Raw genomic sequence first — 15,217 nt, forward strand, 5'->3', positions numbered from 1 at the left:
TGCAGTTCATATGCTAAAGGAGCTTGGTATATGAAAGAGTTTTATTTCATTTACAACATTTTAAATCAGGCTTCCTATCATGAGGAGTGTTTGAAGTTGACTTACCTATTGCTATTCTAGCAAAAAATCAATCTACAGTGCAATTTTTGGCTTTATGATGGATCTAGCTGTAATCTGTTTTAAGATGTGAAATCTAGATCTTCGTTTCCCTGGCATTCCTAAAAAACAGTTTTCCTAGAACTAAAGGTTCCCCCCCCCCCATTTTACACCATCCTATCCAGTTATACTATGTAATAAAAGCTTCTTGCTAGTTGCTATCTTTCATTTTAACTGACACCATTCAGAGTTAATGATATTTAGCTATGTTTTGCAAAACATAACAAAATCCGTGTATGCAGCTTCTGAGACCCATTAACATCTATTATCTACGTTCACTTAGAAGTCAAGCTCAACACTTGACCTGGCTACCACAGACAAGAAGGCTATCATGACATGTCAGGGTGGAAGAATTCTATTGGAATGACACTTTCTGGAGAAAACCAATTTTGTATACACCTTCTTTCCAAGATTGGGACAAATGGCTTCAAGCCAACTTACAAAGAGAACTTTAGTATCCTGTACAGTCACTATGTATTAGGAAGGACTACTATAAGATATAATAGTAGCTACCAAGAAGAGATCCATATGTCCATCAATTAGTGTACAGTGTTTATTTCTTTCTCATAATTGGTAGCCAGTTCCTTTGACAAGACAGAATTAATTTTGAAATGAACTTCCACTTAAAAGTACATAAAAGGGAGATGGGCTTCAACATTACAGTATTAGCTTGCTGATGCACACTCTTAAAGGACATGCACAATTCATAATGCGAAAATTCTGGACAAGGCTCTCCTCTTTCTATGAGTTCATAACCTTCTTCTGAGCACAGAAAGGAGTACTACTAGTAGTCCCTTTACAAAAAACAAAATAAAACAAAGCATAAAACCATGTACTAAATATATTACTTCAGACTGCTTCCTTCTATTTTTAATCAGCTATGTATACATATATATACATATATCTTATAATACACAATTAAGGAAAATATACAGTCCTGAATAGCAGAATAGTGTCTTCCAGACAACAAAAGAAAAAATCCAAATTTCTGTAAATTGTAAATTATAAAAATTGTATTTGAGAAGACCACACATTGATTCAAAGTGTATTTGAAGCCAATAAGAAAAAAGACACACATTTAATGAAACCCCATCAGTCCATGAGAGATTTCTTCACATGGTCAAAAATTCAGCAAGAGGGGAAGTGTTTTCCCAATTATCTTTTAGGTCGATCTATGTCATCAATAGCTGCTAATAGTTTCTGCTTTGCTTTTTTGTTGATGTGGGTTCCCAGACAAACATTCACCAGATTAGTCAGTTGCTTGGTGGAATATTCCTGGCCAAAGAAAGCAAATCATAGGTTTAGCTTCAAGGAAATAGAATAAAACCATCCATTAAAAATAGTGCTAGTATCTGAATAAAATAAATAAGTTTTAACCAAGGACAGAACCAGTCTCTTTCTGAAAAAAATAATAATGAAAAACTATGTATGAATACTATTTGTGGCTTTTAAGCTTAGAAGGGTGTTCTACTACAAGCCCAGCGGATTATAATGGGAAAATGGTTACAATTTTAGTCAAGCGCTAGATGGAATTCCATGAATGTTTAAACATCTTAAGGCACTTAAAATTTATTTTCCATTCTTTGGGGGAAAATATGTGATCCTGGCTAAGACTGAAAAGAGCTATGAAAACAAATATTAAAAAAAAAATGTTTTAACAAATCTGTTTATAGTGCTTCTGCTCACATTTCCAATTTAGCAGTACCTAAAAGGATTTAAAATGAAATTAGCAATATTGTCTTGGATCAAATGAAATGCACACTTTTTAATACACACACACACACACACACACACACAGAGTTTAATGCTACCAAAAAAAGAGAAAAGACTGAAATGTGCCAGGATGCTGCTGCCTATTTAAACAGAACTCTCTTCCTTTGACAGTGCCAGAATGTTTGAATGATTATTTAACAGAGGCTTTTAATGTTCTCCTGGGTAAGGGAGAATGGTGGGAATGCTCTCAAAATGAGTTCAATTCTCTCCAGGTAAATGTCTAGCCAGATTGAAAATCATCCAGAATTACTAAATTAGTGTATCATTTGGAAGTTTTAAAACTGCAGCTATGCATAGCTCCAACTAGCGCGTGAAGAAAGTGACTTTGTTTACAAGCTACAATAGTCACTAAGCGAGGGTTGAACAAAAATAGTGCAAAAATAGTCCCACATCTAACATAACTATTCAAGTTTTGGCACAGGCTCTTTGGAAAAAGAAAAGAGACTAAAACAAGATTTGTGGATGCCATGGGAGGAAAAAGAATGCATGCTTCTGGAGACTTTTTGGCTTTGCTACTGAACATTTTTTTAAAAAAAACATGCAGTGGGAGTAAAATTTACAGCTTAATTAAAAAAAATGTTTTTTGCTCAGATGATTAATTGGTGGCCTTTGGTGTGTTGGTTCACACTATGTGCCACAGATGTCTTGATATGTGCACAGTGTTGGCATGTGTAACTAGTCTTGTTTCCAGGGCTCCTTTTGTGTAGCATATGGTCTCCTTTCCAACTTATTACCACCCACAATGTCTCATAGGAGTTTATCACACTGGGCCTAATTTTGGCATTGAACAGAGATTAAAGCACATTTAAAGCATCCCACAAATAAAGCGAAAATGGCGAGTAATTGCCCGAATGATTATCACATGCAATTGAGCAAATAAAGTGATACTGGATATGCCTTGTTGCTAAAATCTCGAAAGTAAAAAAGATACACGTTAATGCTTCTTTGTGACCACTTTAATGGCAGGTTTTGTGCGACATCATGTGAAATCTTTTCGTGTAATTACACGATTTTTCTGGGATATTCATGGAATAAACTCCTGATCTCCTTCATGTGATAAACTTCATACAGTCACAATTATTGTGCTACAGTTTGGCTGAATTATCAACAGAGCATAAAAGATTAGATCCCATATTTTCTGTCCCTCAACTTAAGCTATAACATCTCCCCCACCCATTTTTAAGATGACCATGTAACATTACATTTCATTGATCAGCCACAGAATATACCCAAAGGCATCCATGCATACAAGATTGAACATGGGAAATTGTGCTAAAAGCACTTTACAAGGAACTGAATCAATACTAAAGCAAAGCAGGGCCTTAACAGCTGTGGCCTTCAACCTCATAGAACAGGGTTCCCATAAAGGACTAATTTAATCTACACTTAAGGCAACACAAGAGGTATTGCTTTTCATGAACACATTTGAATATTTAGAACTGGTTTCGTTAAGAATATTGCTGCTTCAAGCATATCCCACTCCCCTTCCAATACATAATTTCCATCCAATGAGAATATATTAGGGCTTACCCTGTGTTCTTTGATCCAGCGTTCCATGTCATTTTCAGTCAAATAGTAAGCTTTGATATAGGTCTCAACAAATTCCTTGTCTGGAATCGGTCTAATATCTGTGAGCTTCTCCAGCTTCATTAAAAATTGCTGGAAGTCCAGTTGCATCAAGGCACGACCCTCATTGCTACACTTCTTGACATTTGCATAACTAAGGCAGAGAAGCAACAGATAAGCAAGTGTTTGTGGTTGCATAGGGATTACTCTGATGTTGTAACAAATTAGTGTAGAATTCAGTTAAACGTATCAAGATACTCTAGGAACATGACTGGAAATACTGTTTGGAACAGGAAATATTCAGCTTCTGAATGTGAAACTAGGAAGTGAATCTGGAATACATTTAAATAGCATAAAACAGTACTTCTGTACTAATAAATGCTTATATTGCTCAAATGTAACGTCAGAAGACCCTCGTGGCAACAAAATGATGAAAGAAGAGTTTTCCTCAACAAATAGTATTCTCATACATATACAGTAGTTATGTGATTTGGGTCATTTCAAGGATTCTGTTCCACATGAGCCATATGCAGAAACATCACATGACATTACAGTATTGTTGTTGCATAATTTGGACAGAACCCTGAACCTTTCTCAAGATCTATGGAAACTACATTCAGTCCAAAGAACAAAGAAATTAGTTTATTAGTTAGGACCTCATCTCCCAAATTTAAGGGTATCGAGGAAAAATGAGACACTTCACATTATACAATTATAGCACTATAATTCCACTTTAACTTACATGTTTTCATCCTATGGCTAGAAGTTCAAAGTTGGGTATTTAGAATTCTCAGCCAGAAAACTCTAGTGCCTTCCCAAACTACAAAGCCATAGGAGGTTTCCATAATAGTTAAAGTAGAATCACAGTGCTAGAAATGCATAGTATAAATGGGCCCATGGACATTACAGTAGAGGAGCTTGCAAGACAAAAATCTGTTCTGCTGTTTCTCTTTGGAAAGTCTCTCAGTTCACTTACCCTTCCACAATAGTTCTATTAGCTAGTCGTATACAATGCTCCCAAAGAATATTTGACACTGGCAATGGAATGCGGACTCTCTTAGAAACTTCATTCATTCTCCTATTAAACTTTTCAAATTCCTAGTAAATGAAAAACATGTATTAGTCAGTGATGGTGAAAGAGTACTGGCGATACTTCCTTAAGAATGCACACACTACTCATTTTTACCCTACAGGTGGCATATCTGCCAATCCACTACTATGCCTCTACAATTGTTTCAGGCTGAATTAAGCATTAAAAGGGGGAGTATTCACCTGGAATAAAATGATACATGGTAGCAAATGAAAATGTACATTGATGTTTTAATGTTGTTTTAATGTGCTGTAGATGCATATCATGTGTTTTAACTTATGAAAATTTTGTTTTATTGTATGGTAATGCCATTGCCATTTTATATCCCTTGTTGCTATTGTTACTTTAATATATTGGATGGTGTGTAATGTGTTCATGGACATTTTATTGTGTTTTATTGTACTGTAATATCTTTTGTTGTTTGCTATGAGTTTGTGAAATGAATAAATTGACAAAAAAAATCCTCACGTTTCAACTACTGGTGTCACTTTTCCAGAAAATGAAATGTAAAAACAGAATACAAAAGGATCAGTTCAGACTTGTCATATTCTATGATCTACTGCAACCAACGGGACTTGAGTCAGTCATGAGTAACTCAATTCTTATTGATTTTCAATGGTCTACTCAAAGAATGATAAAGTTTGGTTCAACCCAAAAAATGTACACTTATTTGAAAAGAGTAAGACTCACCTCTGAGTAAAATGCTTAGGACTGAATTCTTAAAGGGATACTGTTTTCTGAGGCAGCCTGGGATTCATAGGCCCGTTACAAAAGGGCCTTTTAGTACGGAGTCAGTCCGTACTAGGGTTAGGAAGGTGCGGTGCTTCTGCACCCCCCTAACCCTAGTACAGACTGAGTCCATACAAAATGGTGGCGCCCCTTCTACATGGGGGCTGCCATGACGACGTCACAACCGCGCCGCCTCTATACGGGGCAGCGCAGACGTGACGTCGTCGCTCTGCGCCACAGCGCTTAGTGCACCCTTTGCGCGGAGCAGGAAGGAGCTCTGTTTCGGAGCTCCTTCCTGGTTTGCGCTGCTGGGCGCAGCCTTCACACGGCTGCACCCAGCAACGCAAAGGAGAAAGAGGCTCCTCCTCCCCGCCGCCGCGGGGTGTCCTTGGGGCTTTCCAGGCCTTTTGCCGCTTCCCCACAGCCTGGAAAGTGGCGGATCGGGGCCTCAGCGGCTGCCGTTCTGGCCACTGAGGCCCCGATACCCCGGGGAAAGGGGCAGTCTGTAATGCGCCATAGAAACTCATAATGAAATGGAGACTAGATGGAAGGAAATTGCAACCAATTCCTACTCAGTCAGTCTGCCTAAATCTTGGAAACACTATTAATTAAACAAGCTTGGGTTTTCTTCTTTCTGTGGTCTCTTAGGGGACAGGCTATTTAGGTTTCCAACAATGAGGATCCTACATGCCCTTATTTTAGATGTCCATGCATAATCTGAACTGAACCCCTGTGAAGTATATGCTGGCAAATCATGCATTAAACAGCAACCAGCTTTAATGCTGGATATTAATATGTATTTTTTCACTATAACTGCGGCGTGGTACAGACCGCCCCTTTTATCTCCAGGTGGGGGCAGGACAACCTCACCAGCAGCCCTGCAGCCCCAATCCAGAGTTTTGCCAGACCATGGAGAAGTGGCAAAATGGCGCGGAAAAGGAGTGTCCTTGGGGATTCATGGACAGCCCGGGAGCCAGAGCCATGGGAGAAAGGGGCTGCCTGGCCCCTTTATCCCTGGCATCATTCCCACAGCCATTTAGTTGCTGCGGGAATGATGTAGCTTCAAAAAGGAGCTCCGTTTTGGAGCTCCTTCCTGTGCCGCACCCAGGCCGCCATAAGCGGCCTGGGGCAGCGTGGAGATGTCACACACGTGCCGCGCCGCTTGGATGCGGTGCATGCGTCATGTAATCATGGCGGCCCCTGTGTAGATGGGAGGCCGCCATGATGATGCTGCCACCACGTACTAGAGTTGCGAGGCGTGCGGATGCCCCTTCCCCGGGCAACCCTAGTATGTGGCCAGGCCAGGCAAGGTGCCAGTCTGGATCAGGACCATATAACAAAAGCAACAAAAAACTGGAGAAAGCAGAACATTCAAAGAAGAAATTCAAAGAAATTAAGCATGCAACAAAAACACTTTAAGAAATAATTTCTTTACACAATATGAGGGAGAAAATATTTACTTTTAAAAGGGAATCTACATAAATATTGTGTTGTGACATGATTTCTTTCACATCCCACTTCACATTTGCCATTAACAGCAGCATCTGTTCATAATCAATTGCTTTAGCAGCTACAATCCAGTATATCGGTTTACGTAGTTCACTGGCTGTTGAAACTGTCTGGAATACAAGTGAAACAAAACAAATTAATATTAATAATATTTTTAAACAATTCTAAAATACAGAACATCTCAATTAAACTACTGTTGTCCCTCCTTATGCATGGATTCTTTATCCACGGATTCAATCATCCATGGCCAGAAAATATATTTTAAAAAATCAATTCCAAAAAGAAAACCTTGATTTTGCCATTTAATATAAGGGGCACCATTTCACTATGCTACTATATATAACAGGACTTGAGTATCCGCCGATTTTGGCATCCATGAGGGGGGTCCTGAAACCAAACCCTAGAGGACACCAAACACTGTATATAAAGTGTAATCATGTGGTATGTTTGTTGCTGTTGTGTGCCTTCAAGTTGTTTCTGACTTATGGTGACCCTAACCTGAACTTGTCACAGGGTTTTCTTGGCAAGATTTGTTCAGAGAGGTTTTACCTTTGCCTCCTCTGGGGCTGAGACAGAGTGATTTGTCACACAGTGGGTTTCCATGGCTGAATGGGAACTGAACCCTGACCTACAAAATTGTAGTCCAATGCTGAAACTACTAGACTATGCTGCCCCTAAGGTGATATCATTCAGGAAAATGAGTGAATTCTACCCTTAAACTAGTAAATTTGTGCAGAATCCTGACCTGTGAGTAGAACTGCTGAAGAAAAGGCTTCTTGGCTGGAGGCATTACAGCATCAAGATGAGACTGAAGGAACTCAAACTGCTCTGCTAAGAATACTCTAAGGGGGCAAAAACAGAAAATCCATGGTGACCCCGGTACAACATTAGACAATTCTGTATCTATGACACAAGGAAACCATGAATACATCAGTTAAAAAATACATGCTAGTACATTTTTTCTCTACTAGAAAATACAGAGTATTTAGGAGAGAGAGATACATAAATTACAAGACGCTTGGGCTAATTAAAAGAAAACAGAGCCGGGTACAGGGAATATGTAACTCCCATGTAGCAACAGCTTCACTGGCCACCAGTTCATTTCCCTGTATAACTGGTGCTAGTTATGACCTACACAGCTTGGTTCTAGACTATCTCAAAATCCATAGCTCCCAACATGAGCTTGCCCAAGTCATAAGATTTTGGGGGAAAGCTTTCTTTTTGTCCCAACACCATTACAGGCACATTTGGCGATAAAGTCCCCTCAGCGACTCCTTCCAGGCTATGCATCTCCCTCCCATGGGAAGTTTGGTCAGCCCACTTTCAAACACCTTTTTATTTAGGCGGTCCTTTGGCTCTTAACATATTGTAACATGAGGATCTGTTAATTGGGTGTGCTGTGCTTTTATCATTTCGATTGTTTTAAATGTGTTTTAAACTGTTTTAACCTACATGTTAAGATGTCAAGTGACAAGCACATAAGTAGAAGTAATTAGGCAAGCTTCCATGCTGAAATAACTATTTAAAATGCAGGATACTTAAAGTTTCTTGATGTATACTATCACACAAGATTCTCTGCGCTCATATAGCCCGTAGTGAAAACAACCTGTCTTCTAACTGCTTCCAAAAAGTTGAAAGAAATATGGTTTGAAGGTTCTTAACGCACAAGGATTCTGTGGCTACTACTCTTTCTGCCAAGCCATAGAGTGTGTTGCTTGATGTCAAGATTACAAGATGGCTGAGATGTGGGATTGGAACCTTTTCTTTTCTTTCTTCAGCAGCAGTCAAAGGTCCAGCAGCATCAGAGGAGACATCCTGCAACAGTAGAATGCGAGGAAAGTGGGGAACAGACATTAAAATAACTACAATTTCGTAAACACAGCTAAAGTGTAAAGACAATGGAAACTGGCACGTTTGACTTTCACCCAGCTGAATTTCAACAGCAACACAGAAATCTCTGGAGGCCAAACTTTAACAACACACAACTGTTTTCCTTTTAGCTTCTAGCGGACAGATAATCTGATCACAAGAACACATACACTTGAATAAGCTTGTAGAGCAGGGAGACCTAAGATTTGAGAAGATTAATAAGATAGCTCCTCATTTCAAGAGGTAGCAAAATTCACATGCCTGTTGCAAGAACACAAAATAACTTTGATTAGTCAAATTCAAGCTGTAGCTATTTTATAGGTAGTCAAGAAATCCATGCTTTTGTTGTGTTTCACAAGCAATGTATATATATATGGCACGAAGGATTAAGCAATGACAATTTGGCTTTGTCCAGTAAAAATGCCTGTTTCTGCTCAAGTCTCACTCTCATGACATTTAAACTGATATGATGAAAAATGAGACAAGAACCTATCCATTGACTGCAGCTAATTAAGATTTATCACTCATTCCCTGGCTACCTATTCCTCAAAGCAAGTAAAGCTTATGAAATTTTTTGAAGGAAGAAATTATTATAAAACAGGTGATGTGAAAATGTCAAGATAATGGACAATAATAGTTTAGGAACAAACAACTAATAATTCATTTGCAACAGAAAAAAAACCTATAGTTAATGTGAATGATTTACAAATAATTAGATACAGATGTCAGCTACTCTTTTTTTTTTCTTTTTACCTACATCTACAATTAAATGAAAACACACATCACTGACACATTTGGAGCATTGGTGATTCCTAGAAACTAGTACTGAAGATGTGCCTAAAGTAGATATCTTGTAGATAAGCACTGTGTTGATAAAACAGAGCAGTTATTGGCCAGTGTTCAATGTCACAATCACTTTCACTGGCCCAGTGGATTGTTTTTCTCATGCCACATCACATACCCCTTTTTGACATAAATAGGTCAATAACATAAAATGCCACTTGTTAGCATGATTCAATCATTAAAGGACTAAAATTTCTCCAGGTGAGGAATATACCAATCACATATCAAAAGTGGTGAAGTTACAAAATGTAGGAAACATTTGCAAAGCTTCATTGTCAGGGACAGTCCAAGGGATTTTTCTGTCTGAGGAATTACAAGAAACAGTCACTTACTCACCCAAATTGCTGTACAAAGCACCCAGAGCCAGACCTTTAAGCATTTCTTCCCATCTCTAGTAAAAATACAGCAACCACCCATTAAATTCCCAAAATTTAACCCAAAAATTGTACTTTAATGACAGCAAACTCTGCTACCTCAGGTATGAAATTATCCCATGTATTATGTGACTTTAGTGACTTGAATTAACCATATGACTAACAGATGAGGGGATCACCAGAGAATTTGGAAGAATAAGAAAACTGGTGTTAGAACAGCAGTAGTTAAAGGCAACACTGGCAGTGAACAGGGTGGTGAGGGGGTAGTAGCCATTTAAAGGCAGTCCTTTTGGCCTTAAAATTAAAACAAGAGAACATTCACTGCTGCCCTAGCAATGGTGCTTTGCTGGCAAATGAACAAGATACAAAGGAAAGAAAAAGCAAAACACAGGAAGGCTTTTTGCACCCCCATGCTAGACACAACACTCCTGAACAAATATAACCCATTGATCCAACGTACTGAGGACATATGACAACTACATGACCCACAATGACATTTTGCTCCTTTAGAATATCGTTCCACACTTCTACAATATCATTATACTAAGGAACTTTATCTTTAAGGCAGAAAAGGGGAAGATGGAGATGAGAAGAGGCCTCTCATTATGGTGATAGCAGCTGTGCTTTAAAATCCAAGAAGGATATGAGAAGTGGTGTGCTTTTTTGTGTCTCAAGTGTTTCCCACAATGAAAAGAGTGACATTTTCTTCTTTCATTTTCTTCTTCATTGAACAGGAAAACAAGAAAGACCTTTGAGCAACTGTCAGGGTTATAGGTGCCATTCAAGGGGAAGAGGCATCAAGCTTTGGCAGCTTTAGTACAGTATCACTACTTACCATCAGGGAGGAGGGAGATAGATCATTGATTGCTGCGATGTAAAGATATTAACAGTGTGCAATTTTCTCCACTGGACACAGGAACAGCCTCATTGAACAGCTCCTTTTCAATTCTAGCTGTACTGTACATTACACTTAAGAAAGACAACACCATCATTCTTTGACTAACTCTTTCAGCCAAAAGATAAGGCCTGCAAGTCAGGAGCTGGGAACTTAAACAACCAACAATAGCAACAACAATGAAGGCCTTCACTGATAACTGGAATCACCAGATAAAAATTATTAATTTATTGTTTCATACTTGAAACAATGAAAATGCAAGCTGAGCCAGCTATGCCATAGGTCTTACAAACTGGAGCTCAAGAATATAAATCCATTCCCAATTTGAGACTGCTTAGATTATGTGTCTATATTGTGCAATTCAAGTCTGCCAATAGGCTTTTGAAAGTATTGGTGACAGTTTCATAGAAACAGGTGCATTATTTGTCTATTTATTTATTTGTTTGTTTATTTATTGACTTGACATGACTTGATGACTTCTGTCTTTCTTCTAGGACTAAAACTTTAGAGAACTCAAAATAGAGTCAAACAGGTGCAAACAAAAACAAATAGAATGGTCATGGCATTAATGCTCTATATAAGGATTTTTCAAATATATGCTTTAAACACATGGGGAGGGCTAGGATACAGCAGCAATATACTCAAATATCTTTCTTAACAGACAGTTGCTTAAAGCTTGCAAGAATGACAAAATATTTGCATGCTGATAAAAAGACAGTTTAGTCTTCCTTGGAAAGGAAGTTCCTTGGGAAAATCATGAAAACTTTAGGGGGGGACATTTTCTCTCCATATTTTTCCCCAAAGCCTTATTCTTCCAGAAAAAAACGGAAATAAATGAGTTATTTTCTTAAGAATGATTAAGATTATTTTCTTAAGAATGTGTGGGGGGGTGCCATTTCCCCCACAATTCAATAACTTGAGAAGCACTGTAGAATCAGATCTTTGTAATTCCTTATCCTAATTTCCTTCTCTCATTTCTTTTCAGTTCTTTTAATGAATATAAATGTTTTATGTCTGCTTGATGCTTTGGAGGACTAAAGGAGAAAAATATATATTTGGTTCATTAACACCTATGAGTTTTTCTCACAAACTGGCAAAATCAAAGAGGTTTCTCGGGCCCTTGTAACTCCATTTGTAAGAAAAAAATAAAAATTTAAAAAGTGAATACTATTTATAAACATTTTATGACTAAACTATGCCTCCAATACAGCAAACATGATAATTACAGTATATGCCAAACCATGTTATACGTAACAGAGTTGATGTGCCTAAAATTACAGAGACTAGGACCTGGAGCAATGGATGCAAGCTCCAGGAAAAGAGATTCCACCTCAACATTAGGAAGAACTTCCTGACAGTAAGGGCTGTTCGACAATTGAACACACTCCTTCCTCGGAGTGTAGTGGAGTCTCCTTCCTTGGAGGTCTTTAAGCAGAGGCTGGATGGCTATCTGTCGGGCATGCTTTGATTGAGAGTTCTTGCATGGCAGGAAGTTGGACTGGATGGCCCTTGCAGTCTCTTCCAACTCTGTGATTCTATGATTTTATGACTTGTACTCTGAGGATATTGATATTACATTTCTTCCCCCAAGTTTCCAAAAATTTCTAGGACTTTTCCTCCAACAGCTTTAAAGGTACTGGAAAACATACACTTCTAACTACCCATGTTCCCAGATGGGGGCTGGGGTTTGCCACATTTAATCTTAGAGAAATATTCAACAACTTCTACAAACTCTGAAAGTGAGAATAAACAAGGTCCTCTCAAATATACTGTATAGGGCATGAGCTTGATCCCATGCCCTTTGAAGAGACTGGCGCTGAGGGGTTAAACTCTTGCCATTTGCCTCCCATTGCAGTCCCACATGAGTCCCTTGCTATTTGCATGTAAGGAAATGTTCCTTCTAGATGAGTTTTTATTTTTCCATGCCCATTATTTCCATTGTGGGCACACTGGTGGGCTTTTTACCTGGAGCCACAGCAAGACTGAAGAGTTACGAAAATGATTTATTCCCCCACACATGAGTGTCCCATCTGAACCACACTGGTTATATGGATATGACACCTAAGTAGTTTAACCCTCATTAACTGTAACGCAAGCTGCTGTCACACTGCACCATGAATGCAGTTTGACACCACTTTAACTGTCATGGCTCCATTGTATGAAATCCTAGGATTTGTGGTTTATTGGGTCCCAATTTTGGGAGAAAAGTGGAATACAAATTAATATAATGAATAAATAAATTGTGGCACCAGAGCTTTCTGACAGAGAAGGCTAAATATCTACAAAAACTATGAATACCATAGTATTGAGCCATGGCAGTTAAAGTGGTGTCAAACTGCATTAATTCTGCAGTGTAGATGCAGTTTTAGACTTTTCATAAGCCTATTTCTTAGGTAGGAAAATTTCAAACTTTGTCTTACACAAATACGCCTGTTGAACAGGACAGGGAGACTGCTGCTTACATTTCAGAAGCCCAATTATATTCTGTCCTGATAATCTAAAAATTTATATCTTCTTTCTACAAGAGACATTCTACATCTGCATGCACATCCAAGCAGAACTATCACAATACACATGCACAGGTACAGGAACTAATCCCTCACCCTTCATGGTGATGGATGATGTTAATTAAAACTTTACGTACTAATGCTTCTCCTGGGCAAGAGCAATTTTGCAAACCAAAATGTCTCCTTTCCCCTATCAGTCTTACAATACAAATTCCTTTTGAAATTAGTATTAAACAAATTAAGCCAATGAAAAGATTATACAATAGACGTTAGGACTTCACTGAAAACAATAATCTCAGTTTGAGGTAACAATAAATAATGGAGAGCTTTCACCTGAACACAAAACTGTCTGTATTTTAGCTTAAAGCCAAAGTGGTCAACTACTGATTTTCTCCTAAATCCAACTTCAAATAGACCAGAATCAATGGAACTAACATAACTGTTCCTCACCAAATTCATATTGATTCAATAGATTTATATAGTTAAGAAGGACAATTGGATTTAGGCTTCAGAATCAGAAGATCTGGGCTCAGATTCTTCTACAGTCATTAGAAAGTCCTACTGGATTACACCAAACACCTACCTACTTCAATATTCTATTCCTACAATACTCAAAGAACAGCTATGGGAAGCCCACAAATAGGGCATGGGTGCAGCACCATCTTGTTCATCTTCCCCATCAACTGGCAGACTGAAGTATACTGGCTCTGGTACTAGAGGTTATAGCCATCGTTATGAGCAGCCATTAATAACCTCACCCTCCTTTGTCTATCTGGACCAGAAGAGAGAAATAATTCATTAGAAAATTAAGTCAGTATCTCAATTACTTACATTTTCCAGCAATTAACATTTGCTAATTTAGTTGTTACAAGGCCAAACACTGTTATTTTAACGTTTTTCATTATGTTAACTCATTATGGCAGTCACCAGCAATTCTAAGTGGCTTTTTTTTAGGTTTAAGGATTTAGCAAAGTAATCAATGAATTTTAAAAAGGCTGGAGATAAACTAGATCTCCTCAGTGATATAACTTTAACATATCCATATATTGTTAATGTTTCTAGGATCTGCATAGGGCTATCTAAATCAACACTGTCCGCTTTGACCAGAAGAAGTTCTTCAATCTCTATACCACTTCTCCTACCAGAGATATTTCATTTAAGAATTGCCAAGAGACTGAACCTGCAATCATGTGAAGGCAGGAATTGAATACCAAACAATACCTTAGGCAGGGATTGAATACCACACAATCATCAGCTGCACACAGCCATTAAGGGCTTGTCTAAACAGTCAATAGTCCTAGTAAATGTCAAGCTATTCTGAGTTGCGTGCCTCATAGTAATTGTTCCTGCCCTTGTATCCACTCATGTCTGAAAAACACTGGGGTTGTGTCTTTTGAAGAGTGTTATGTGGGTGGGTTTCACCCCTAGAAAAGTAAGGACAGAAGGACAAATAAGAGGAGAACCTCTGTGGGAATGGTCATACCTCCATACAACAGATATGATGGGGAGTCACTCCTACACTCGAACCACTAATAATAATAATAATTTGTTTTATTTATATACCGCTATTCCAAAGATCATAGCAGTGAACAGCAAGTAAGCTAATTAGCAAGTAAGCTAATTTGCCCCCAACAGTCTGGGTACTCATTTTAGTGACCTCGGAAGGATGCAAGCCTGAGTCGAGCTTGGGCCCTTTTGCTGGTCTTGAACTCGCAACCTTGTGGTTTTGAGTGAATGGCTGCAGTACAGGCATTTAACCACTGCACCACCAGGGCTCTCTAAAGTAACACTAGTTTCTGTATTTTTGTCTAAAATAAAGCAAGAATAAAAATTGGCGCAAGGCCTGCAGATTGCCCACCCCTGTTCTAAACCTAGAAAAACCTTCAGATAAGCTGAAGACAACAGA

At 38.5% G+C, this 15,217-nt stretch overlaps 1 protein-coding gene across 1 annotated transcript in view; it reads right to left on the reverse strand.

Moving 5' to 3' along the window:
- Positions 1-694: 694 nt before the first annotated feature.
- VPS50 (VPS50 subunit of EARP/GARPII complex) overlaps positions 695-15,217 on the reverse strand; it is an 88,738-nt gene continuing 74,215 nt past the window's right edge. Inside the window, exons 23-28 of the mRNA XM_089533212.1 lie at positions 8,490-8,638; positions 7,569-7,665; positions 6,775-6,933; positions 4,472-4,593; positions 3,460-3,649; positions 695-1,431 (exon numbers count right to left, since the gene is read on the reverse strand). Of these exons, the coding sequence (XP_089389338.1) occupies positions 1,312-1,431; positions 3,460-3,649; positions 4,472-4,593; positions 6,775-6,933; positions 7,569-7,665; positions 8,490-8,638 (837 nt within the window). The 3' untranslated portion in view covers positions 695-1,311. The remainder of the gene's footprint in view (positions 1,432-3,459; positions 3,650-4,471; positions 4,594-6,774; positions 6,934-7,568; positions 7,666-8,489; positions 8,639-15,217) is intronic.

The sequence above is a fragment of the Sceloporus occidentalis genome, unplaced genomic scaffold (genome assembly GCF_023333645.1).
Source record: "Sceloporus occidentalis isolate IW3139 unplaced genomic scaffold, rSceOcc1.0.p SCAF_7, whole genome shotgun sequence".
Classification (NCBI taxonomy): domain Eukaryota; kingdom Metazoa; phylum Chordata; class Lepidosauria; order Squamata; family Phrynosomatidae; genus Sceloporus; species Sceloporus occidentalis.